The sequence below is a fragment of the Anomaloglossus baeobatrachus genome, chromosome 9 (assembly GCF_048569485.1).
Source record: "Anomaloglossus baeobatrachus isolate aAnoBae1 chromosome 9, aAnoBae1.hap1, whole genome shotgun sequence".
Lineage (NCBI taxonomy): Eukaryota > Metazoa > Chordata > Amphibia > Anura > Aromobatidae > Anomaloglossus > Anomaloglossus baeobatrachus.
The window spans coordinates 189,279,072-189,303,531 of record NC_134361.1 but is presented as its reverse complement, the minus strand read 5'-3'; the positions used below and the strand labels follow the sequence as shown (position 1 = coordinate 189,303,531).

The 24,460-nt window shown below is 46.3% G+C and overlaps 1 protein-coding gene across 2 annotated transcripts in view; it reads left to right on the top strand.

Annotated features, from left to right (window-relative positions):
* Positions 1 to 24,460, top strand: part of NR5A1 (nuclear receptor subfamily 5 group A member 1) — a 221,402-nt gene that overhangs the window by 49,886 nt on the left and 147,056 nt on the right. For both annotated transcript variants that reach the window (XM_075322827.1, XM_075322828.1), the window contains exon 4: positions 13,227 to 13,873. In XM_075322827.1, coding sequence (XP_075178942.1) covers positions 13,227 to 13,873 — 647 coding nt within the window. The remainder of the gene's footprint in view (positions 1 to 13,226; positions 13,874 to 24,460) is intronic.

Below are 24,460 nucleotides of genomic sequence, written 5' to 3'. Positions count from 1 at the left end.
CAAGATTGCATCACCATTTTCCCCGACCTGCAAGGCCGGAGCAGACACCGCTCCCCAGTCCAAAGAGGTCCCTGCTGGAAAGCCCACGCTGGGGGAGGACCCCGCATACTGGCAGCTGAAGGCTGACATGGAGGCCAAGTTTCCACAATGGTTGGTGGACCAGTACATACTCCCTCCGCATACCCCTAAGGCAACCCCAGCAGCAACCACGCTGAAGAGTCCACCGCCTGAGCCAGCTGAGGAACACTCATCCCCAGCGCTGCCACGACCAGAGTGCAGCGAAGAACTAAGGGGGAGAGGAGGGCAAGAAGCTGAGGAGTTGCCCCCGGAGCCAGCAGCAGTGCTAGTCCCAGAGCCGGAGATGCTGCCATACTCCCGCTGGGACGAGGAAGACCTGACACCTCCTGCTGACGAAGAAGACCTGCCCCAAAGCCTCACCTGGGAGCTTGTAAGCTGCACTTCGCAGAATCCAGCCCGCAAGACACAGCGCCGCAGTAGAACCCAGTTTTCCCCTGCACCGCCATCCCCAGAGCAGAGAGAAGTCACGGCCAGAGACCTACAAGAAAAAAGGTTCCTGAGAAGAGCCAAAGCCCAGGCCAGAGGACCCCTTTGCAGAGGAGTAGTGGAGGACTTCAGCCTCAAGTCAGGATATGGGTTCATCGTAGCACCTGGTATAAAAGAAGGTATTTTTGTCAATCGGAGAGACGTCAGAGCTAATCTGCCCAGAGGACATCCTGGAAGGAACCTGCGTACAGGAGACTCCGTACAGTTTACCCTGCATCAAGGCGAAAGAGGCTGGTATGCCCTAGATGTAGTGCCATGTCCCAAAGAAGAAAGGAAAGACAGTAATAAAGAAAGAAAAGACCAAAGACCTAATGAAGAGACAACTACAGATGAGGAAAAAGGTCAAGAAACCAACAGGTGCCGCAGCCCTACAGGCCCAAGCCCTGGTGAAGAGGAATCTGCATAAGTTCAAGTAAAGTACAGCAAGTTTTGACCAGTTTGGAAAGTTTGTTTTGCAACGTTTTAAAGTTCAAGAATGTGCCCACATAAACTATTGTGAGAAATAAACCTTAAGGCTATGAACTGGCTATAGCCACAAATTCTCGCAGTGTAAATAGTTACACCAGAGGGCACCACCACCACCAGAGTCAGCCTGTTTAGGGGCTTGGCTCGTCTGCAACCAGGGGGCACGTCCGTATATAGGGCCTTGGCTTACCTGCGACCAGAGAGCATGCCTGTTTATGGGGCCTGGCTCTCCACCACAAAGAGGGTACCTGGTCAGCACCAACTGTGGAGGCCGCCTCTACATCCTGCCAGAAGAGGCTGAAGGCGCGGATCCACCAGGCCAGGTATACCCTGAGACCACCAGACCATGAAAGCCGCCTCTACATCCTGCCAGAAGTGGCTGAAGTCGCGGCCAACGTGAAAGGGTTTTGGGTGGGTTAACGGACTTGTGGGTGGAGGGTGGTGATGTATGGTACCTGGTGCTTTTAAAAAAATGTTTTACATGTTTTAATGTTTTATGCATTTTAAAATGTTGTCTTGCAGCCCGAGGACGTGCTGGTGATAACTAAGGGGGAATGTGGCGCCCCTGACCTGGTCAGGCACCACTGAGTACTGCACCCATGCTGGGGACAGTACAATACAGGTAATCCAGAAGGCTGACCGAGGTGTGACTACACAGGCGCATAGTGATCAGGTCTCACACATGTACCTATGAGAGGACCCCTGGGGATCCCAGGAGGGGGAAAAGCCTTCACCTTCACTGGAATAGTGGAGGGGGCCAAAAGCCTCCATCTCCTCTCAAGGGGTGTGGTAAGAGAATCTGGTTGCTAGGTGGCGTAGGCAGGCACAAAAGGGAAAAGAGAAGGAGGAGAAAAGGAGTCTGCAGCAGAGTGTGGAGGAGTGAGGAGCAGGAAAGTGAAGCTCTGACAGGAGCAGCAGTGAAGGTCCCAGATGTGAGCCGGTTCAGAGCAGAGTCCAGGGAGCTCCGAGGAGAGCTGACCCCTTCCCCTGGGCTGCTGGAGTCTGACAGCGTCCGCGCAGTGGCTACCGACGGGGGAGAACGGTCACCTAGGAGGGCTACCCGAAACCCATCTCCAGCTAGAGAGAGAGCACAGAGTGGGAAGTAAGGAGACTGCTAGGGAGAACCAGGCCCAAACGGGCGGCAGATCCCGGAGCGGGGATAGATCCACCTTTCCTCGCTAAACCTGCCGGTGTGGGGCCCTCAAAGCCCACACCACAACACCACAAAAGCCGCAGCCACGTAGCCACAGTTAGGGCCCATAGCTCACAGGAGGCAAGCAGCTGGAGTGAGCTGGTCCAGGCCACAAGCAAACGGCAAACGAAGGGGAGTGAGGCTTCAGCAACTTCCCTGGGTGACCCCCATAGGGACTAAAAGTCGGGGTCACCCCAAACCACCAAGGGCTAAGGAAGGCGAGTTGGTAGTCACCATCAGAAGTCAGCCTGAAGGATACCTGGTTCCCGCCTGGTTCATCCCAGCTACGCCCGGGTTACTCACCCTGCCACCTGAAGTGAGTAAAAACCCTGAAAGACATTCTGCCTGTGTGGAGTTATTCTGCGCCTTGTGGTTCTACACACCTACACAGGGCCCTGGGGCTTGCCTCACTCTCAGGAGGCTATTCCAACTAACTGCACTCACCATCAGCCCCAGGCGTCCCTCAACCTGCAGTGGCGGTCCCCACTGACCGCAATTCTGAGAGTGGCGTCACGACAAGAAGAAGATCTCCTACCTGTGACCAGATCCAGCCGAGTGGAGTCCCTGAAGGTAATGCACCGACACAACACCGGTGGGGCTTCACAGTTACATCTGTGCTAGCTAAAACATCCTTACTCTTACACAATGCAGTATTTCAATACAACAGTTATACAATACATTACACATTAAGCCATAAAAACACACACTTGACATTACATGTGTTGCGCCCCTGAGACTTCAGTCACCACAGAGGTACTGCACCTCATCCAGAGGTATGGTATTCCATCCTGGGTATGGAGGAGGTCATCCACCGGTTCACATAAAACACAACACTCTCACTCAGCAACACCTCATCAGACATGGAAAGGGCATATAAAACCCAAAGCCAGACCGGGGTGGTGGAGCCTTAGGAGTGGGAACACTCAGTATTGTCAGTGGAGTGTCAGTTAGAGAATTGAAGGGAGCAGTGGGGGAGGAAAGACCTGTGGTCTGCGCTGGCGCCGCTCAACCAAGGCACAAGCAGAAGAGGGCCTAGAGACCACGGGAAGTGCAACATCCCCCGTGTTCTTGTTAAACATACAAACTTTGGGTGGAAGGACTTGGTCCCTAGGCTAGAGGAGGAGAAGAACCTACATACTCTGCTAGTAAAACCAGAGGCTGAGGTGCCTGCAAGCACCGAGGCCACAACTGCACACGAGTTCGCTAGAAGGTGACCCAAAGTGACAGAGCTTCATGCCACCCAAAAGGGTCCATGGGCACCGGCTCAGGGCTCCATGTGTGATGGCACATAGCAGGAGGAAGAAGCAAGCGCAGGAAGATGAAAGAGGAAAGGTACACATAAGAAAGGTGCACCGGACTCTACCTCCGAACTACCCAGGATCGGCTGGAGCCCGTCACAGTGAAATCCCAGCAGTACTCCAAAGGTGGTCACTGGCATGTTGTGTTACCTTGGAACTTGCTACAGTGAGTAAAAATCTTGAGACTGCATCCTTGTTCCGTTATTCCCCTGCGCCTCTGGCCTGCACCCCCACCATCACCTACTAATACCCTCATCCGGAGAGCTATACCAACCAAGCTGCGTCACCATCTGCTTCCGGGGAGCCCCATCCGGCAGTGGCGGCACCTAACTTGCCGCATACCACAGGTGGCATCACGAATAAACGGTCATCATCCCCCTTCCTATTTATTAAACGACACTGCCAGGGTCACGGAACTGGGCCCTGTAACCACAGCGTCCCACGAGCAGACCCGCTGCCCTGTAATGAGTCACCCCAGCCGCGGGCGTGTCACATACGACTAAGTACCCCTGCGGCCACTAGATGGCACCAGCTGCACTTAGAATAAAGTCTATACAGTATGTCTGTACCACCCCGCAGGCTCGGCTGCGACCACCGAGCTGCTCGGATCCGTGCTCGTATGGTGGGTGGTAGCTCGAGCTCCTCACGGACCCGGGGGTCACATCGCTCTGCAAGGGGGTTGGCGCTACACGCAGGGACTTCGGTGGTGGGGGGGGGGGGGGGGGGAAGTTCCACGGGGCCGCGGTGGTTTGAAAGGGGTGTAAGTTCGTGACGCCACCCATGGGTTGTGGTGAATAGATGGACACCACCGCTGCCGTTAACTAGGCCTCCCGGGGACGGTGTTTCGCAGCTTCGTGTTGACCCCTCCTGGTGCTCCGGTTTCCAATCGGGTCCCTGGTTCGGTACCGGAGGGCCACCGCCCGACCCTGGTCCCTACGGTTCCACCGGCTGTAATCCCAGCTCCTGCAGGCGGTCACCAACGTCTGCCTCCTTGCCAGAGGTGACTGGGCTCCAACCCAGCCACCTAAGTAGACTATTGGCAGGCCTGGTCTCAGGTCTGCCCTTGAACTCAACCTCTCTCCTTCACTGTCAAGACTACTCTCCACTCTGCACTAGAACTTGTGTGTCTTTTCCCGCCTCCAGACCTGTGAACTCCTCGGTGGGCGGAGCCAACCACCTGGCTCCACCCCCCTGGTGTGGACATCAAACCTGGAGGGTAGTTACAAGGTTTTTAAGTTTGGCTGCTGTCACCTTTTTAGTGAAGGTGTGTGTGTGCATGGGACTACCTGGGACGATCTGACTAGTCCAGGGCGTCACATGTCCACCCATATCCTGTCCACCGCCATTAACTTGGGAACGGCAGCAGCTATAGGCATAGAAATGGTGTCTAGGTATAGAAAAGTCGCCATGCGCTACTCAAGGAAATCACCTATAGCGCCACCTGGTGGAAAACAACGGAGTTAGCATTTTTATCTCGAAAACGGAACAAGATAGAGAAAAAAAAGTGAATTACCAAGTTGCAGGACATCCTCAATTCAATACGAATCAGCTTCTCCATTCTCATAGGGGGTGTTTCTGATGAGACATCTTTTTTAATAATAAAATGAGCTTTATTTACCAAAAGCAACTATGATTTCATGTTATCGTTTCAGTTCAATTAAAGTCTATAAAAGCAGTCTGTCGTGTGACCTTGAACGCTGAAAAGAAAAACAACATGATTTCCTAGTAGAAGTCTCAGGCTGAATAGTAGAACTGGTTCAACATAGAATAAAAACTTATTCTACTCCATATGAATGACTTTTGCAGTGATTAAAAGTTCAATTAGTGACGCAACGCGAAATATACACTTAAAAGCCAAAGAACACTTTGTTTCCCTTGAGACTTTATTTTTGCCGCGATTATTGTATAGCCATGTTTAGACGAAAAATCGTGCCGTTTACTATCTAAAGCAATCATTATATTATAGGAAACGAAAACAACTTTCAATGAGCTGCTGAAGTAGCTTTATATGGTGGGGTGGGGGAGGGGGGGGGTTGTTTGTTACTCGCCAAAGGAATAGGAATACAGGAATAGACTTCACTGGGTAACAGGCAACGATAGGGTAGAAGCAGCTGCTGAGCCTGTGCCACACATTACGTAACCAACATCTGTCTCTAAGAGCAGCAACTGAGGTTGCTTTCAACCCATGAGCTGCCGCCGCCAACCCATGAGCTGCCGCCGCCAACCCATGAGCTGCCGCCGCCAACCACTGAGCTGCCGCCGCCAACCCCTGAGCTGCCGCCGCCAACCCCTGAGCTGCCGCCGCCAACCTAATAAATGCCGCCATCAACCTATGAGCTGCCACCGCCAACCTAATAAATGCCGCCGCCAACCTAATAAATGCCGCCGTCAACCTATCAGATGCCGCCGTCAACCTATCAAATGCCGTCGTCAAAGGCATTTACATGTAGGGTTCACTGGTACACGCAATGCTCTTGGAGCACCACTAGGCTGCTAAGGCAGTAAGTAGCTAATGAAGGCCCCCCTGTCACTGTGGTTTTGGCTCTTGTGTGAAGCTCAGCCACAGACTAGGCTTCAAAGACCATGATTTATTCTATATATTGCAATGCTTGTGCACACAGTGCCTTTTTTCGTGCAAATTGCTGGCATGAAAATAGACATGCAGATTTTGGCCACAAAGTCAATGCGAATTCTCAAGTCCTGCGCATGTGTTGCTTATATTTTTACTTACAGATTTGGTGCAGAAAATAATCTGTAGTATGTCAGTTGTTGCTACATTTTTTAGGCCTTCCAGCCATTGACTTTATTAAAAAAAAAAAAACGCATGGCACAAAAAAAAAACCACACCAAAAATGCATGCATTAGGTGTGGTTTTTTTCTGCCAGAAGGTGCAGATTTCATGCAGAAGATTTCTGCACCAAATCTGCAAGGTGCGCACATTGCCTAAGACAACACTTTCTCATACAATCTATTATGGATGTCATATAGGTGTCAGCCTTCTTGGCACCCCAGCTATGATATATAGCACCCCTCTGGTTTGGCAGCCATAGTTGGTTGGTTCGAGTATTAGATTGATGGTGCAATACTACAGTAAACTGCAGTTGTAGGCAGTGTCAGATTAGACTGCCAACCCTTATCCCACCCAGAACCGTTGAATCTGGGGCCCAATCTACTATTAGCAAATATTACCTGACCCCTGTTCACAAATTTGCAGGCAACACAATCTCTATTTAAAAGGAAGGATGGCTGCATTGAAGTCTATGTAGTAGGATGGAATTGGTGGACTCCCATCCACCTGATAAGGGAGGATCCCAGAGGTGGCATTTGTGATATTCCAACACCAAAACTAAGGTGCCAAACCCCTTCCCCCCAGTGTCATTGATTTGGGGGGCCCAATCTACAACTATTAGCAAATATTGCCTGTCCCTTGTTCACAAATTTACATTTAACACAATCTCTATTAATTTAATTTAAATGGAAGGATGGCTGCATTGAAGTCTATGTAGTAGGATGGAATTGGTGGACTAGGGTGCCAAACCCCTCCCCCCAGTGTCATTGATTCTGGGGGCCCAGTCTACAACTACTAGCAAATATTACCTGACCCTTATTCACAAATTTTCAGCCAACATGATCTCTATTAATTTAAATGGAAGAATGGCTGCATTGAAGTCTATGTAGCATCAGGTGGATGGGAGTCGACCAATTTCATCCTAAGTGAGGATCCCAGAGGTGGCATTTATGGTAGTTTTGATGTTGGACTAGGGTGCCAAACCCCTCCCCCCAGTGTCATTGATTCAGAGGGTCAAGTTTACAACTATTAGCAAATATTACCTGACCCCTGTTCACAAATTTGCAACTAACACGATCTCGATTAGTTGAAATGGAAGTATAGCACCCCTGAGCCACTACTAGGAACTGCATCCTCACGGGGATGCAGGGCCTACCCCCAGGGACCTGGAACATCAGTGCCAGAAACACCTAGACACACCAAAATCCTAGTTACCACTCCACACCAGGAGTAATTGGCTAGTCGGACACAAGAGGATGGCCACCTAGAGGGCGGGGTCAGACCAGGGGACTAGACAACCTGGTGGGAGGGGACAAACAGTGAGTAGTAGTGAGTGAAAGTGGAAACACGTGCCTAGAGCTGGGTCGTGTATTGGTGACTCGGGCACAGAAGAGTGGTTGCCAGGGCAGGTACACCCGAGTACCGCTGGGACCAGTTCACGGACAGGGCACAGGGTCCTAGGTTGAGGCAACAGTTTCATACGGCCTGGCAAATACTTGCACAGTGAGGGGACCTTAACGGACCTCACTGACACATAGATCCGGGGGCATCAGCAGTAATGCAAGGATCTGGGCGCGGGACACAGACCAGCCCTACAGGGTCCACACTGCCTGCCGTACGGACAAGGACACTGCCACAAAAAGGGACAGTCGGGCCCCAAACCGCTCCATGCTACAGGGACCCAACCACACTGAGGGTGCCGGGGACAGAGCAACCGAGTCATCAACTGGCACTGGAACTACAGGGACCTGAACCAGCCGTTCAAGGGTCAAGGGTGAATAGAGACTTAACTACAACCCACAGTGTGGCCTCCCTTATTAACGGTGAAAATCTCCATCATACATCTCCCAGTCTCAGCCCTACCTGCGGAGGGCCTACCACCACAGCTGCCATTACCACCAGCCCTGGGGATAACCAACTCAGCAGTGGCGGTTCCACCATCTTAACCGCAACCCGCAGGTGGCGTCACACCAATGACTTTAATCTTCCCTGTAAATACTCCACATTAAAAAGCACCCAGGGCACGGGACCGGACAACGGCCACCAAAGTGACATTCCCCAGTTATACACTGCCCAGGACCAAGTGCCCCATTCCTTGGGCGACACAGAAGCATGGCTGCGTTCACGTCTATGTAGTAGGATGGAATTGGTGGACTCCCATCCACCCGATAAGTGAGGATCTCGGAGGTGGCATTTATGGTTGTTTTGATCGTACATGTCTATGCCAGTCTGTAGATATTGTATTAAGTGTTCTGTGCTAAAATTTGCTCCTGTGTAGGGGCCTACCAGGGAATTTATCTAATCTTCACCCGTTTGCTAATCCATGCCTGCTTGTAGATTAAATGTTTAGGACCAGCTGCAGCTAATTGATAGGGATTTCTCAAGTCGGAAAAATTATTATTAGGAAACGGTGATCATAAATTTTGCCAGAACTTCGAAGCCGAGCCCAAGATATTTACACTATTGCTGAATGGCTTGCTTCATTTTTATGGCAGATTTGATGTTGTTACATTCTCTTCCTTTGGTCAGAGGTCTCTCCCCTTCCTGTGTGGCTGTTCTAGAATAGAATCTTTAATCCCGGAGCTGTCCGACCATTCTCCCCCCTCCCCCACGCTAGTTTCTGGGATGTAAGAAATATAGGGAAGTTCAATCTGCAGAGTTTGGCAGAGAAAAGTAAGACTCCCACACAAGATGACACATTCTTGAATTTCCACTAAGGAGCCCGAAGCAGCTGCTCCTTTCTTACATAGAGTTAATCAGGGTTTCCAAATTCCGTCACTAACCATTTATCTCTTAACACTATACAGGAGGATTGGCAAGTTTGCTGGCCGAAATTGTATTGTACCAGGTCTAGTTGTATGTAAATATGTAGTCAACCGATACAAAAAAATATTAAAAAAACACTATTCTATCAGCAGATTTCTCCCTATGAAACCAAGAATGGAACTTGGTAGTTGACTTACACATGGTAATCATGATTCTTGGCATAATTAGACTTAGGGGTACTTTGCACGCTGCGACATCGCTGCGATGTCGAGCGCGATAATCCCCGCCCCCGTTGCAGCAGCGATATCTTGTGATTGCTGCCGTAGCGAACATTATCGCTATGGCAGCTTCACACGCACTTACCTGCCCTGCGACCCGCCTCCTTATTAAGGGGGCAGGGCGTGCAGAGTCATAGCGACGTCACACGGCAGGTGGCCAATAGAAGCGGAGGGGCGGAGATGAGCGGGACGTAAACATCCCGCCCCCCTCCTTCCTTCCGCAGAGCTGGCGTTAGACGCGGTGACGCAGGTAGGAGATGTTCCTCGCTCCTGCGGCTTCTCACACAGCGATGTGTGCTGCCGCAGGAACGAGGAACAACATCGTACCTGTCACTGCTCCCAAATTATGTAAATGTCGGACCCTACACCGATGATACGATAATGACGCTTTTGCGCTCGTTAATCGTATCAAAAAGGATTTACACACTACGATATCGACTGCGACGCCGGATGTGCGTCACTTTCGACTTGACCTCACCGATATCACATCTGCGATGTCGTAGTGTGCAAAGCCCACCTTAGACTTGTAGACGTTGATCAAAAATTTGGCGACCTTTGGGCATTTTTACGGAGCTGGTGTGGAGTGAAACCAGTCCGACATATTAATCAGTGGGAAACGCCACTTAAGTGGCGTAAATTACACAAGAGTTTTGTGTCCACCCTAGGATGGAGTAATATCTCTGGTGAAGGCCGTTGTAAGATGGATATGTCTCTTAATGAATTTGGCACTTCTTACTCCATTGCTTCCTTTATTAACCCGTCACAACATATGACAAACTTATGTTATCTGTTGTGTCCCTGCCTTTGATGTGGGCTCGCACACTGAGCCTGCATCTTGCCCTACACATCTGTCACGTTAGGTACAGGGGAAGTACCAAGCAAGCGGTGAAAGGTAAGGGAAGAAGACCCCTGAGTCTAGGGAATGGGGCAAGATGGTGACTCCTGACCAAACCTACAGCTGGTCCCTGGAGTCCCTCACCACCCAAGGCCCCCTTCACACGTCCGTAAAAATCACGCATGTTTTTCACGGTCAAAGGTGCGTATTGCCCTCTTTGTGCCGTGTTTATGGCACACGTGTGTTCTCCGTGTGTTATCCGTGATAACACACTGAGAAGGGGAACTTTCTACTCACCTGTCACTGGCATCACTGTCCGTGGTGCTGATCTTCGGTCTCCCGCCCTGCCGACTCCCCGCTGCTGCTTCCGGCCCGCAGTGGAGTGAATATGCAATGAGCATAATGAGCGGGGGTCGGAAGCAAGTGACAGCAGTGGCGGAGACAGCAGTGTCCGGGGCGTGTCACACGGATCACATCCGTACGGTCCGTGTGCGGTCTGTGTGACACCCGTGATCCGGAGAAAAACGGACATGTCTAAGTTTGGAGCACACAGGCACAGGTATGCTCCACACGTACACACGGTCCATGGCAAAACACGCATGTGTGCGCAGTCCCCTTGATTTTAATGGGTCTACGTGTGCCAGTGTCTCCGGCACGTGAGGAAATGGACCAAACACGTGCCGGAGATAGGGACGTGTGAAGGGGGCCCTAGATAGGTTTCTCACGTATGCGCAGAGCTGGATACCTGACCCTAGGTATCCCTAGTGCTGGACCCTAAATAGGGAACGGATGGGATGAGCTCTTCGTCAATCCCACTATACGCTAAAGAAAAACACCAAAACACCAGGTAGGGAAAATGCATGAACTACTTATCTACAGATGACTCAGGCAGGAGTTCAGCAAATATACTACAGATGAGTACAAGCCTCCTGCTTGCAACCAGAGCTAGAATTAACTGAATAATATCACCAGCACCAGTCCACGGGAGAAGGGAGTATTTAAGCACCAAGAGAGTACTGATGATCAGCAGCTGGGTGGAAGGTGAGCTCCTGCTGGGTCTAAAAGGGGAGAAATGAATCCAGCAGGAAAGCTCCTATACCAATGAATACTGACATCAGGAACAATAGAAAGGGAGCATTGTGCGCAGCCAAACGCTATGACCCTCAAACCACATGACTGTCTGTCACCCGTGACAACTTAATGATTGATTTAATCGGCCATCATGTGCCTCTAAAACCCATGGGTGGATCAGAGAGCCACCCATGGCTGTTAACTTGTTAAGTCCCGCTGTCAATCTCTGACAGCAGGATTTAATGCGGCGGCAGGGGGTGGGGGTACGTCATTTCCAGCTCCCATCGACGCCCCTGGGACATAATCGCAAGACGTTAATGGATTATCATGACAATCGGGGGTCTGCTTTATGACCCCTGTGTCTGTCATTATGATTCTCCTCTGTATGCTGGCCAATCAGTGAACAGGTTAACGACAAAAAGTCAAAATGCCAGAATGTTTTTTTGGTTGGCGCAATATCGCAATAAAATGCAATAATAGGCGATCAAAATTTCAGATCTACCCCAAAATGGTATCAGTATAAACGTCAGCTCAGGGCGCAAAAAAAAGCAGTCACTGAACCCCAGATCCCAAAAATGAAAATGTTACAGGTCTTGGCAACAAAAGTATTTTTTTTTTCGGATAAACTTTGGATTTTTTTTTCACCACTTAAAAAGACCTCAAAAAAATACATATTTGGTATCTGCGTAATCGTACTGACCTGGAGAATCATACTACCAGGTTGGTTTTACCAAATAGTGAACATGGTAAATTAAAAAACAATAGTGGAATTTTTCTGTTTTTGCAATTTTTAGGCTATGACTAAGGGCAACATGCCTGAAACGCATAAGTGTATGTTTTGTGGATTCTTAATGCTTTAATAAACAATATGTTGTAAACGCAAGATCCTCCAATACTTTGCGGGAGCTGGATATATCCACATTTATTCATCTGAGGTTCCATAGAACTTAATGAGCACCAACTGTCGCCTCCTATCTTAATAATGGGCAAATCTGCATTCATTGAAGACAGATTTTACCAGTGCGTTCAGGAGGAGAAATAAGTGGATTTCGATAAGTTATATTACAAGGTTTCCTATTTTCACGCATACTAATGATATTTGAAAACATGTTTTTAAAAATTATGATTTACTGTATAAAACTGTACTCTTAATTATTTGGAGCCTTGTTCTTTATTTCAAATAGCTTTAAAGTGCCCAGTGGTCGGTCTCAAGCCAGGCAAGTGTTTGGACTCATCACCAAACCTTTCTTGAGTCCGGTATCACAGACTTCCCATGGGCCCCTAAAATTGTTGAGTTTGCGTGAGGCTACCCAATGGCTTTTCCAGAAATTAGGGTTCATAAATGTACTATGAAATTTGGATCTGTGAAACCAGCCTATCCTTTCCCTGTTAGTACTGACTGAGGGTTCAAGCCTTCATTTGCTGTCCAAATCCTTTGTACATGTGCCGATCCCTGAAAGTGTGGCGCCCCTGAGGCTTCAGGTGCCACAGGGCACTGCACCTCAGCCAAGGTGTAGTATTCATCCCGGGCAAGACGGGGGGGGGGGGGGAGGTGTGTGCTTATAGGTGCTTTGAACAGTCACCCTTTAAAATGATGGTTAGGGAGGGGGGGGGGGGGGGGGGAAATCAGAAAAAAAGCACGACTGCCTTATTCCAAAAACAGCACCACCCTTGTCTACAGGTAGTGTGTGGTATTGCAGCTCTGCACCATTATGAGCAATGCACCTAGACAAAGCGTGGCACTGTTTTTGGAAGAAGGAAGATATGTTTCCCTAATCATGGCCTAATCAGTTGTATGGGACCCCAGTTCTTCTGAAGAGTGAAGGTCCAAGCGAGAAGACACTTCTGTGGATAGATGACAAGTGTTCATTATGAGAAAACCCCTGTGATAAAAGGGTTAATATTTTTAGTATCCGTTGGCTGGGATTGTCTATTAATACTGGTATTTTGTGTTCTTACTTTTCCAAAGCTGTTCGTGCTGACCGGATGCGAGGAGGGCGCAACAAGTTTGGGCCCATGTACAAGAGGGACCGTGCCTTAAAGCAGCAGAAAAAAGCCCTGATACGCGCAAATGGGATCAAACTGGAAACTGTCCCACAGATTGTGTCTCCGGCCCAAAGTGACTATACCATCACCAGCAACATCCATACAATTCATCCTGTACCTAAAAACGTGCCCTCAAACCCAGCTCCAATGACACCTGTCGAATATGATAGGGGCCCTTACGGAGCTCCCCCACTGGGAATGACTATGCCCAACCACGCTCCCCTCTCCGGCTACCACTATTCATCGTTCCAGAGCCGTGCCATCAAATCTGAATACCCAGATCACTACACAAATGTGCATGAACCAGCTCCGGCAGGACCCTACATATATACGGAGCCCTACACCAGCACTTCTCCACCAGATATACCCGAAGTGATCCTTAAACTATTACAACTGGAGCCGGATGAGCCTCAAGTAAAGGCCAGGATATTGTCTTGCCTACAGCAGGAGCAGAACAAGAGCCGGCACGAGAAACTCAGTATGTTTGGCCTAATGTGCAAGATGGCCGACCAGACTCTCTTCTCCATTGTGGAATGGGCTCGAAGTTGCATCTACTTCAAGGAGCTGGAGGTAAGTGTTTTTTCTTTTCATGACAGCAACTTGATGTAGCTTAATATTTTTAAAGGGAATGTCCATATAGATCCAATTGTGGCTTTTTATCAAGGTTTCGATGAGTTTTGGCAACATCTCATCCACAAGGAACTAAGGCGGAATTCTGACCTCAGTATATCAAATATATCATGGTTCGGGTATGGAACACAACTTCAGAGTTGAGTTTGGAACAGAAGATTCATGGTCAGTTCTGAAATTGTACTTCATAGGCTGGAGTCACACTTGCGATTGTCCTTGCGATTGACTCATGCGAGTCTGGCAGTGCATCACCCAACACGGCAGCTGCTCTCTGGACAGGAGCGGGTCAGCTTCATGTATTTCTATGCAGCTGAGACACTCCTGTTCAGAGAGTATGCGGCTGTGCCACGTAATGCAATATGAAACTCGTGCGTGTCACACATGAGTCAATCGCAATTGTGACTCCGGTCATACTCAGATTGTGATGTCTGGACATCTGAATTTAGCAATTGATTATCCACATGCATCTCCATGGAGCAAAATCTAAGCCATGTTCACACAGGTCCTATATGCAGTGGATTTTCGGAATGTATTTTTTAGCTGTATATTAAAATAGCAGCATTAAGGATAAGACTTTCTGAAATTTTAGCAGACGGGTACTAAGAAAATCCAATGTGTAAATTTAGATAGACAGTCCTAACATGATGCATAATATCCACGTGATGCAAAAGGTGAAATCGGCGGCAAATCTGGATGCCGCATCATCGTGTCTTAAGCAGTTTGTGACCTTCCAGATCTCTCCAGTGTTTGTTGGAGGTACCCGGAAGGTCACAACTCAATGTAAGTCTATGAGAGCCTCATTCTGGCTTTCATAGAATCACATTGAGTGGTTGTGACGCAACTTCTGACTTTCGGTCAGTCAAACGTTGCGGATACACGATAACCGGAGCAGTGCCAATAAAAAGGTGAAGGCGGCGGTGGGTAAATATAAGACTAGGGTAAGGTACCTTAGTTTAGAAGCACCACTCCAAATTGCTGGAGTGATTTTTTTTGTTTTTGTTAAGAAAAAAAAGAAATGTGTATAATATATATATATATATATATATATATATATCACACAATATGAATCAGGCCCAAAGTTCACAAACCCCAAATAGTTGGCTTATTTTGTCTCAGAAACGTGTGGCACAATTTTGGTGTATTTTTTGGCACATTGGGCCTGATTCATCATTTCTGTGGGGTGTTTTAAAGTCACTTTTTTGTCTTTTTGTGGTAGTCATTGACTTTTTTCCAAATGCTTAAAAAGCAACCAAAACTGCATGTGGTAATACATTTTGTGTAATTAATATGGCAAAAAAAGCGCTTTACTTTTGTTTTTGACCTATCCTGCCACTGTTCAGCTGAAAGTCTTACATTATCATGAAAGAAATTTTTAAAATCCTCCTTGCAGAATGTAACTTTTTTTTTTTTTTTTTTAATGTCGCATGATATTTAAGAAATTACTAACATTTTTAGATAATATGTCTTTGTCTAGAGCAGCTTCTCCAATTTTGTCCAAGTTCACATGTCCAGTAATCATCCATTTCAACAAATCCAGCAATCATCCATCGGCAAAAAAGGATGTGCAGACACTGGGGGATGAGGGTAAAGGAAGAAGTAAAAAAATAAATAAATAAATATATTATAAAAAAAAATAAATATATATATATATATATATATATATATATATATATATATATATATATATATATATATATATATATATATATATATATATATATATATATCTAATGATATATATTATTTATATATATATATATATATATATATATATATATATATATATATATATATATATATTATATATAATTATATATATATATAAATATATATATATATATATATAATAAAAAAAAATATATAATTATATATATATATTATATATTGTATATATATATGTATATATATATATATATATATTATAAAAATATATATATATATATATATATTTTTTTATAATATATATATATATATATATCATAAAAATATAAATATATATACACATTATAAAAAAAAATATATATATTTTTTTTAACACGAGAGTCCGTGGATGGCAAATGGACCCATTAACAGATGGCTATATATCCATCATTATTTTTATTTTTTTTTTTACTGGATCAATTTCAAATGGAAGATAAATAGCAATAAGGTTACGGATCCATTTTCCATAGGCTGCCATGTTTTTAAAAAACCAACAACAAAAAAACTGAATGAATCTTTCAAAGATACGTTTTTACAAAACGGAGAAAACAAAAAGTTGTGTTTGTAGAAGTTTTTTGCCAGCGGATTACTATTGGATCCATACTAACATGATTGCTGGGCATATGAAGCTAGCCTAATATGAGTGGAATAAAACGACAAAAATTTGCACATTTTTACACACAGTGATAAATTCCTTTTAGGAGTCCAAAACTGCATAGGAAACACTAAATTTAAAGCATGGCTTCTCCCCCCCATAGCTCCATCCACAATCCCTGGTTACACACCACTGCATTCAAATTGTTAATGTGGACATCAATATTGTTAAAAGAAATAGCCAAAAACTAATATATATATAATATAATATTTTTTTCTTTTTTAATTTTTATTTTTTTTTAAAGCAACAAAAAGCAAATTTTCTAACTTACCCAATACCAGTAGAAAGAGACTTGAGTATGTAATGAGATTTCTCCTCCACCCAATTCTCTGCTGTGCACTTGATCCACAGGTGTCCACCATAAGGAGACAGGTTTGTGATTGTCCATTCACAGTTGCATAAAATTACGCATGGTTGCTGTTTAGACTGTAGATTTTCAAGGTGAAAAATGTAAAATAAAGTGTTTCACCTGTAAAGGCCTAACCGGTAAATTATTATGAAATGTTACTCCTTTTATAAAAAAGTTTTGACCCAGGAACCTAAAAAGTTTCATGCAAGTGTCTGGGTTCAGTCTGTGCGGCTGGAGACTGCACTCACAGGCAGGGCCAAACGAGCACATAAGTTTGCCTGCCTCTCGATTGAGATATCCATGTTTCAGGGTCCAAGTACGGCTGGTAATGTACATAACCACAAAGCTCTTCTGACCCAAACTGAACAGCCTCATAGAAATATGAACTTAAAGCATCAAAAAAGAGAAAATAGTCACAAGCTATAGAATTATAGTGAAAAAAGCATAAAATAGTCACAAGTTAGTGGGAAAAAAAAGCATAAAAAAGTCACAAAAAGCAAAGAATCATAAGCTATAATGAAAAAAATTCCAAAAAAAAGAGAATAGTCACAAGCTATAGAATTATAGTGATAAAAGCATAACATAGTCACAAGCTACTGGAAAAAACATCAAAAAAGTCACAAAAAGCAAAGAATCGTAAGCTATAATGAAAAAAATTCCATTAAAGAAAAGAGAAAATACCGTAGTCACAAGCTATAGAAGTTAGTGAAAAAAGCCTCATAAAATAGTCACAAGCTAGTGGAAAAAAAGCAAAGAAAAAAAAAGTCTCAAAAAGCAAAGAAAGAATAAGCTATAATGAAAAAAAAACAAAAAAAAGTAGTCAAAAGCTATAGAAGTTACAGTGAAAAAAAGCCTCATAAAATAGTCACAAGCTAGTAGAAAAAAGCAAAGAAAAAAAAAGTCACAAAAAGGAAAGAATTCTAAGCTATAATGAAAAAGAAAAAAAAAAAAACACAAAAAAGAATAGTCAAAAGCTATAGACGTTATAGTGGAAAAAAAAGCCTCAAAAAATGGTCACAAGCTAATGGCAAAAAAAAAAATCAAAAAAGAAAAAGTCACAAGAAGCAAAGAATCATAAGCTATAATGAAAAAAACAAAAGAGAAAATAGTCACAAGCTATAGAAGTTATAGTGAGAAAAAAAAGACTCAAAATAGTCACAAGTGGAAAAAAAAAAGAATCAAAAAAGAAAAAAAAAAGGCACAAAAAGCAAAGAATCATAAGCTATAGAAGCTACAATGGAAAAAAAGCATAAAAAAAGAAAAAAGTTACAAGCATTAGAAGTTATAGTTGAAAAAAGCCTAATAAAATACTAACAAGCTAATGGGAAAAAAAATCAAAAAAGAAAAAAAAGTTACAAAAAGCAAAGGATCATAAACTAAAGAATCAATAATAACAAAAAAGAGAAAATAGCCACAAGCTATAGAAGTTATAGTAAATAAAAGCCTCAGAAAATAGTCACAAGCTAGTGGAAAAAAAGCATCAAAAAATAAAAACAAAAAGGCACAAAAAGCAAAGAATCATAAGCTATAAAGAAAAAAAACATAAATAAAGAGAAAATAGTCACAAACTATAGAAGTTATAGTGATGGGATGGTGATTGATCCATGACTCCACCTGTGGTATGCGGCAAGTTTGGTGCCACCGTTGCGGCATAGGGACCTCTGGGGCAGAGGGTAATGCAGCTGGGATGGTATAGCTCTCCACAGGTAGAGCTGGGCCCCAGGGCGGATGATGGTGGTAGTAGTAGTCTATAATGGCGGGCGCAGGCGAATAACAGAGCGACTCAGGGGGTGCAATATCAAGGGGTTTACTCACTGTAGCTGGTTTACACACATGCCAGCAACCGCCGTTGGAGTGCCGGAATACCCCATCATGGGCTCCAGCCAATCCCGGGTGGCTCAGTCGGAGGTCGAGTCCAATGCACCTCTCTAAAGTGTACCTGTACCGCCCCACGCCGAGCCGCTCGGATCCGGAGCCACGGTGCTCGAGGGGTCTCCGGATCCGGGGGGTCCACGTGGACACTCGAATTAAAAGAAGAGGGAGGGGGAGGGGGGAAAGAGTATATACAGGGGGTTTGGAAAGTTCGTGACGCCACCCACGGTGCGTGGTAAGATGGTGTACCACCACTGCTGCTGGTGGAGGGGAGCCTTGTGGCGGTGGTATAGCAGCAAGGTGTTTAACCCCTCAGTTGGTAGGGGGTTTGTGCCCGAGGCCCGTTGGGAAGATGGTGATGGGGGTGCCGTTGGGTAGAGGAAAAGGGCTTTTTAGTGTACTTACTCAGTCCAGGAATAATAACACCGACAGCTTGTAAACCAGAGTTCTGAGCACCACTGCAGCTTAGAGGGAGCACGCTGGGATCTGTGCCCTTGGTGTTGCTGTTAGCCTGTGGCCTTTTCCGTGGCACCTTTTTACTAATTGGACCCTCAAGCTTGAAACTTTTTGGGTCCCTCTCACCCGTATGGCTAACGGAGTGAGCTTGCTCTCAGGGTTCACGCGTAGGATTTCTTTGGACTGTATTTGGGAAAGTCCTATCCCATCGGTGCGCTAGTACCCCGATTTTGGAGCGGGTTGGGGATGAATCTTGAAGTCTTCACCCCCGTCGGGTAAATTACCAGGATGCATGAAGCTACGTACCCCATCTTGCCCTGGCCCCTGCCCGGTGATGACTCAAGGCCGCCAGCTGCCCTCCTCGGCAGACCGTGCCCCTTGACGCAATCCCCTGCGACTGGGGTTCCAGCTCCTACCAGGCCCAGACCAACGTCTGCCACCTAGTAACTTCAGGAGCCCTGCTCCGGACCATAGTATCATCATAGTATCATAGTTTTTAAGGTTGAAGGGAGACTCTAAGTCCATCTAGTTCAACCCGTAGCCTAACATGTTGATCCAGAGGCAGGCAAAAAAACCCCAATGTGGCAAACAAGCTCCAATAGGGAAAAAAAATCCTTCCTGACTCCACATACGGCAATCAGACTAGTTCCATGGATCAGCACCCCATCACAAAATCCAATATACATAACTGGTAATATTACATTTTTCAAGAAAAGAATTTCGCTCGGAGAGTCACTTCTTCTCCTCCTCTCTCGGATAGTCACTTCTTCACCTCCTTCTCCTTCCACTCCTGTTTCACTTCTCTCACTTTCCCCTTACCAACCCCCCCATCTGGGCGGCCCTATTCCCTTCAGGCCCCCCAATGGTGTGTCTGGTGGGTTCGGTGTAAAGTGTTTCTAGGATTTTGATTGGCTAAGCTGTTAGCAACACCAAAGGACCAGGATCCGTAACCAAGGAGGAGTGGATACTGTGCAGAAGGGCAGATTGCACTATACTCTGTGACGACCTGATAGGCCAGGGCGGTACATACCTTTTTCTGGCCGCTTCTTCCTCCTGCGTTGCGCCTCCGCTCACTAAATCCTGTATCAGTGCCCGTGGACCCTGTGGGATGGCGTGAAGCTCTATCCCGTTGGTCCTTGAGGGTCACCTTCCAGTGAATTTGTGTGCGGTGATAGCTTTGGTGCGTGTAGTCACCTCAGTCGCTGGTTTTGCTAGTTGAGCCCGTAGGTTATCCTCCCCTAGCCTAGGGACCAGTCTATGTGTTGCAGCCAAGTCCTTAGACCCGAAGATTATATGTGGAACAAGGCCACGGGTTGATGGTATCTTTCCCGTGGTCTCTAGGACCCCTTCAGCGGTACCAGCTCCAGGCCGGTTTTACCTCCTCTACTGCTCCTCCGACTGAACTCAAACACTTCACACTGTGTTCCCACTTGTACTGTTGTGTTCCCACTCCTAAGACTCCAACCCCCCAGCCTGGCTTTGGGTGTAATCACGCCCTTGCCATGTCTGAGGTATTTCTGAGCCTGGGTGTTGTGTTCTTGTGTGATCAGGTATTGACCTCCTCCTTACCCCGGATGGAATACTACACCTCTGGCTGAGGTGCAGTACCTCTGTGGCGACTGAAGCCTCAGGGGCGCCACAGGTGCGATAACATCACTATTGTCAAAATTTTGCACACGCTGTGCTGAGCAGTGAAGATCCTCAGAGCACTCACTGCCAAGACCGGAGCAGCGGGGGACAGAGGTGAGGTGAGAATGTATTTGTCTTTTTTTTTCTAAATGTGATGCTCATAATGCTATATGGAGGAGTATGTGGGGCCGATTATTCTGTATGGAGGGTTATATGGGGCCCATTATTCTATTTGGAGGACTATGTGGGGCCGAAAATACTGTATGGGAGGGCTATGTGGGGCCCAGAATACCGTATGGGAGGTCTATGTGGGGCTCAGAATACTTTATGGAGGGCTATGTGGGGCCCAGAATACTGTATGGAGGGCTATGTGGGGCCCAGAATACTGTATGGAGGGCTATGTGGGGCCCAGAATACTGTATGGAGGGCTATGTGGGGCCCAGAATACTGTATGGAGGGCTATGTGGGGCCCAGAATACTGTATGGAGGGCTATGTGGGGCCCAGAATACTGTATGGAGGGCTATGTGGGGCCCAGAATACTGTATGGAGGGCTATGTGGGGCCCAGAATACTGTATGGAGGGCTATGTGGGGCCCAGAATACTGTATGGAGGGCTATGTGGGGCCCAGAATACTGTATGGAGGGCTATGTGGGGCCCAGAATACTGTATGGATGGCTATGTGGGGCCCAGAATACTGTATGGAGGGCTATGTGGGGCCCAGAATACTGTATGGAGAGCTTTGTGGGGCCCAGAATACTGTATGGAGAGCTATGTGGGGCCCAGAATACTGTATGGAGAGCTATGTGGGGCCCAGAATACTGTATAGAGGGCTATGTGGGGCCCATAATTTTGGATGGAGGGCTATGTGGGGCCCATAATTTTGGATGGAGGGCTGTGTGGGGCCCATAATTTTGGATGGAGGGCTATGTGGGGCCCATAATTTTGGATGGAGGGCTATGTGGGGCCCAGAATACTGTATGGAGAGCTATGTGGGGCCCAGAATACTGTATGGAGGGCTATGTGGGGCCAAGAATACTGTATGGAGGGCTATGTGGGGCCCAGAATACTGTATGGAGGGCTATGTGGGGCCCAGAATACTGTATGGAGGGCTATGTGGGGCCCAGAATACTGTATGGAGAGCTATGTGGGGCCCAGAATACTGTATGGAGAGCTATGTGGGGCCCAGAATACTGTATGGAGAGCTATGTGGGGCCCAGAATACTGTATAGAGGGCTATGTGGGGCCCATAATTTTGGATGGAGGGCTATGTGGGGCCCATAATTTTGGATGGAGGGCTGTGTGGGGCCCATAATTTTGGATGGAGGGCTATGTGGGGCCCATAATTTTGGATGGAGGGCTATGTGGGGCCCATAATTTTGGATGGAGGGCTATGTGGGGCCCATAATTTTGGATGGAGGGCTATGTGGGGCCCATAATTTTGGATGGAGGGCTATGTGGGGCCCATAATTTTGGATGGAGGGCTATGTGGGGCCCATAATTTTGGATGGAGGGCTATGTGGGGCCCATAATTTTGGATGGAGGGCTATGTGGGGCCCATAATTTTGGATGGAGGGCTATGTGGGGCCCATAATTTTAGATGGAGGGCTATGTGGGGCCCATAATTTTGGATGGAGGGCTATGTGGGGCCCATAATTTTGGATGGAGGGCTATGTGGGGCCCATAATTTTGGATGGAGGGCTATGTGGGGCCCATAATTTTGGATGGAGGGCTATGTGGGGCCCATAATTTTGGATGGAGGGCTATGTGGGGCCCATAATTTTGGATGGAGGGCTAGGTGGGGCCCATAATTTTGGATGGAGGGCTAGGTGGGGCCCATAATTTTGGATGGAGGGCTAGGTGGGGCCCATTATTCAACTTTGTGCAAGTTTTTAATTTTGGTCCTCTGTGTATTTGAGTTTGCCATCTCTGCTTTAAAGTGACTCTGTCAACACAGAAAGACTATTCAAACCATGTCTTCTTTTTATCTCCAACCTCCCCTCTTCTTTGATTGACACTTCTGGCTTCATAGAGCAAGACAAGGTCAAAGATAAATGGAAAACAAGCAAGTGGCAAGGTGTACTTAAATGTTTGGCCCCACCATGATGCACCTAGCATCTGTACTTGGCTTGTACATTCATTCTGTGCTGACAGTCTCTTTAATTTTGCAGAGAAACAGTCGTTTCACCTACAAAAGAGTACTGCAATACAATCGGCTATGTGGTCTTACAGATAAAACAGCCGCTTTGATGCAAATGTGAGTGATGAAAAGACCGTAGCGGCACAGGTTTTAGCACGTAAATACAGCCTAATATGGGCACTAATGTGAGCTTCATGGTTATTACGCTTTGCCTATATGGTGCCAACATGATCCGTAGCGCAGACTGTCCCCATTGGTGTTAATCATTTAAGTTTCTAATCAGTATGTCTTTGGACCATGGGATTAAACCAACGCAAACTTCTTGCAGATATTACCCTTGATTGGATTTGAACCCTTAGCGCTGTTAAGTAACCATTCTGGATGGCGGGCTATGTGGGGCCCATAATTCTGGATGGCGGGCTATGTGGGGCCCATAATTCTGGATGGTGGGCTATGTGGGGCCCATAATTCTGGATGGTGGGCTATGTGGGGCCCATAATTCTGGATGGCGGGCTATGTGGGGCCCATAATTCTGGATGGCGGGCTATGTGGGGCCCATAATTCTGGATGGCGGGCTATGTGGGGCCCATAATTCTGGATGGCGGGCTATGTGGGGCCCATAATTCTGGATGGCGGGCTATGTGGGGCCCATAATTCTGGATGGTGGGCTATGTGGGGCCCATAATTCTGGATGGCGGGCTATGTGGGGCCCATAATTCTGGATGGCGGGCTATATGGGGCCTATAATTCTGGATGGCGGGCTATGTGGAGATCGTGCAGTCCTTATGGCCCAGAATGGGTTTTTTATTTAATAATTGGAAGCCAAGATCTTATGACTCATAGATAAATTATATAGAATTTTTTTTATTTTGATTGGCCACTTTTCTCATTTGTAATGTTGTCACATAATCTCACGATAGACACCAAAGACAGGAGACAAGACGGCGAGCATGGCAAATTTTTCAGGTAGACATGAATCTCTGAATCCATGGTGTAAATTGCTTGTCACATGGAATTAAAGACAAGGAACAAGCCATGTATTTTAGCTTCTACCACAGATTCGCATTAAGAAATACAGTCCAGGGCCGAAACAATGGACCGGTGGCCGACGCGATGACAAGACACAAGTAAGGTGACAAAACAATTTAGTTTGTCTGGGTTGAGGTAATGATTTAGTATTTATTATCACCAACGGGGTCTTGGTGTCAAAGCAATAACTAGTCCGAGGAGCTTCGAGTGTCACCCGGGAGATATAATTGAAAGATGGGACGTTGAGAAATTGTGGATGAGGCTATTCCGACCACAGACGATCGATAGTGGTCATGTACAGGCACATTTAGGAGCAGCATTGGAGAATTGGCAGGTTGATCTTTTCGTTTTATGGTTGATTTTCCTTTCTGTAAAGTATACTCAGATTTACAGTGTTATACCTTTTATGGTCGAACCATCAATTTCTCATTTTAAGTAATCTGCCTCCTCTTTTTACCAGAACAAAGGCTTCTGATATTTCTCAGACTATGTAAGAACTTAGGTATATGTGTAAATTTACTACAGAAAAACTAATATTCCTGAATATAGTTACTGTTCATCATGAATGGCAAATCTAATTCTATATACAGGTATGTCTAGTTCTACTAAAGTTCCTTAACCCTTGTCTGGTACCATGGGGTCAATGTGAACCCTTGCGGATTGGTACAACTAGTGATTTTTTATTTCATGATACCAGA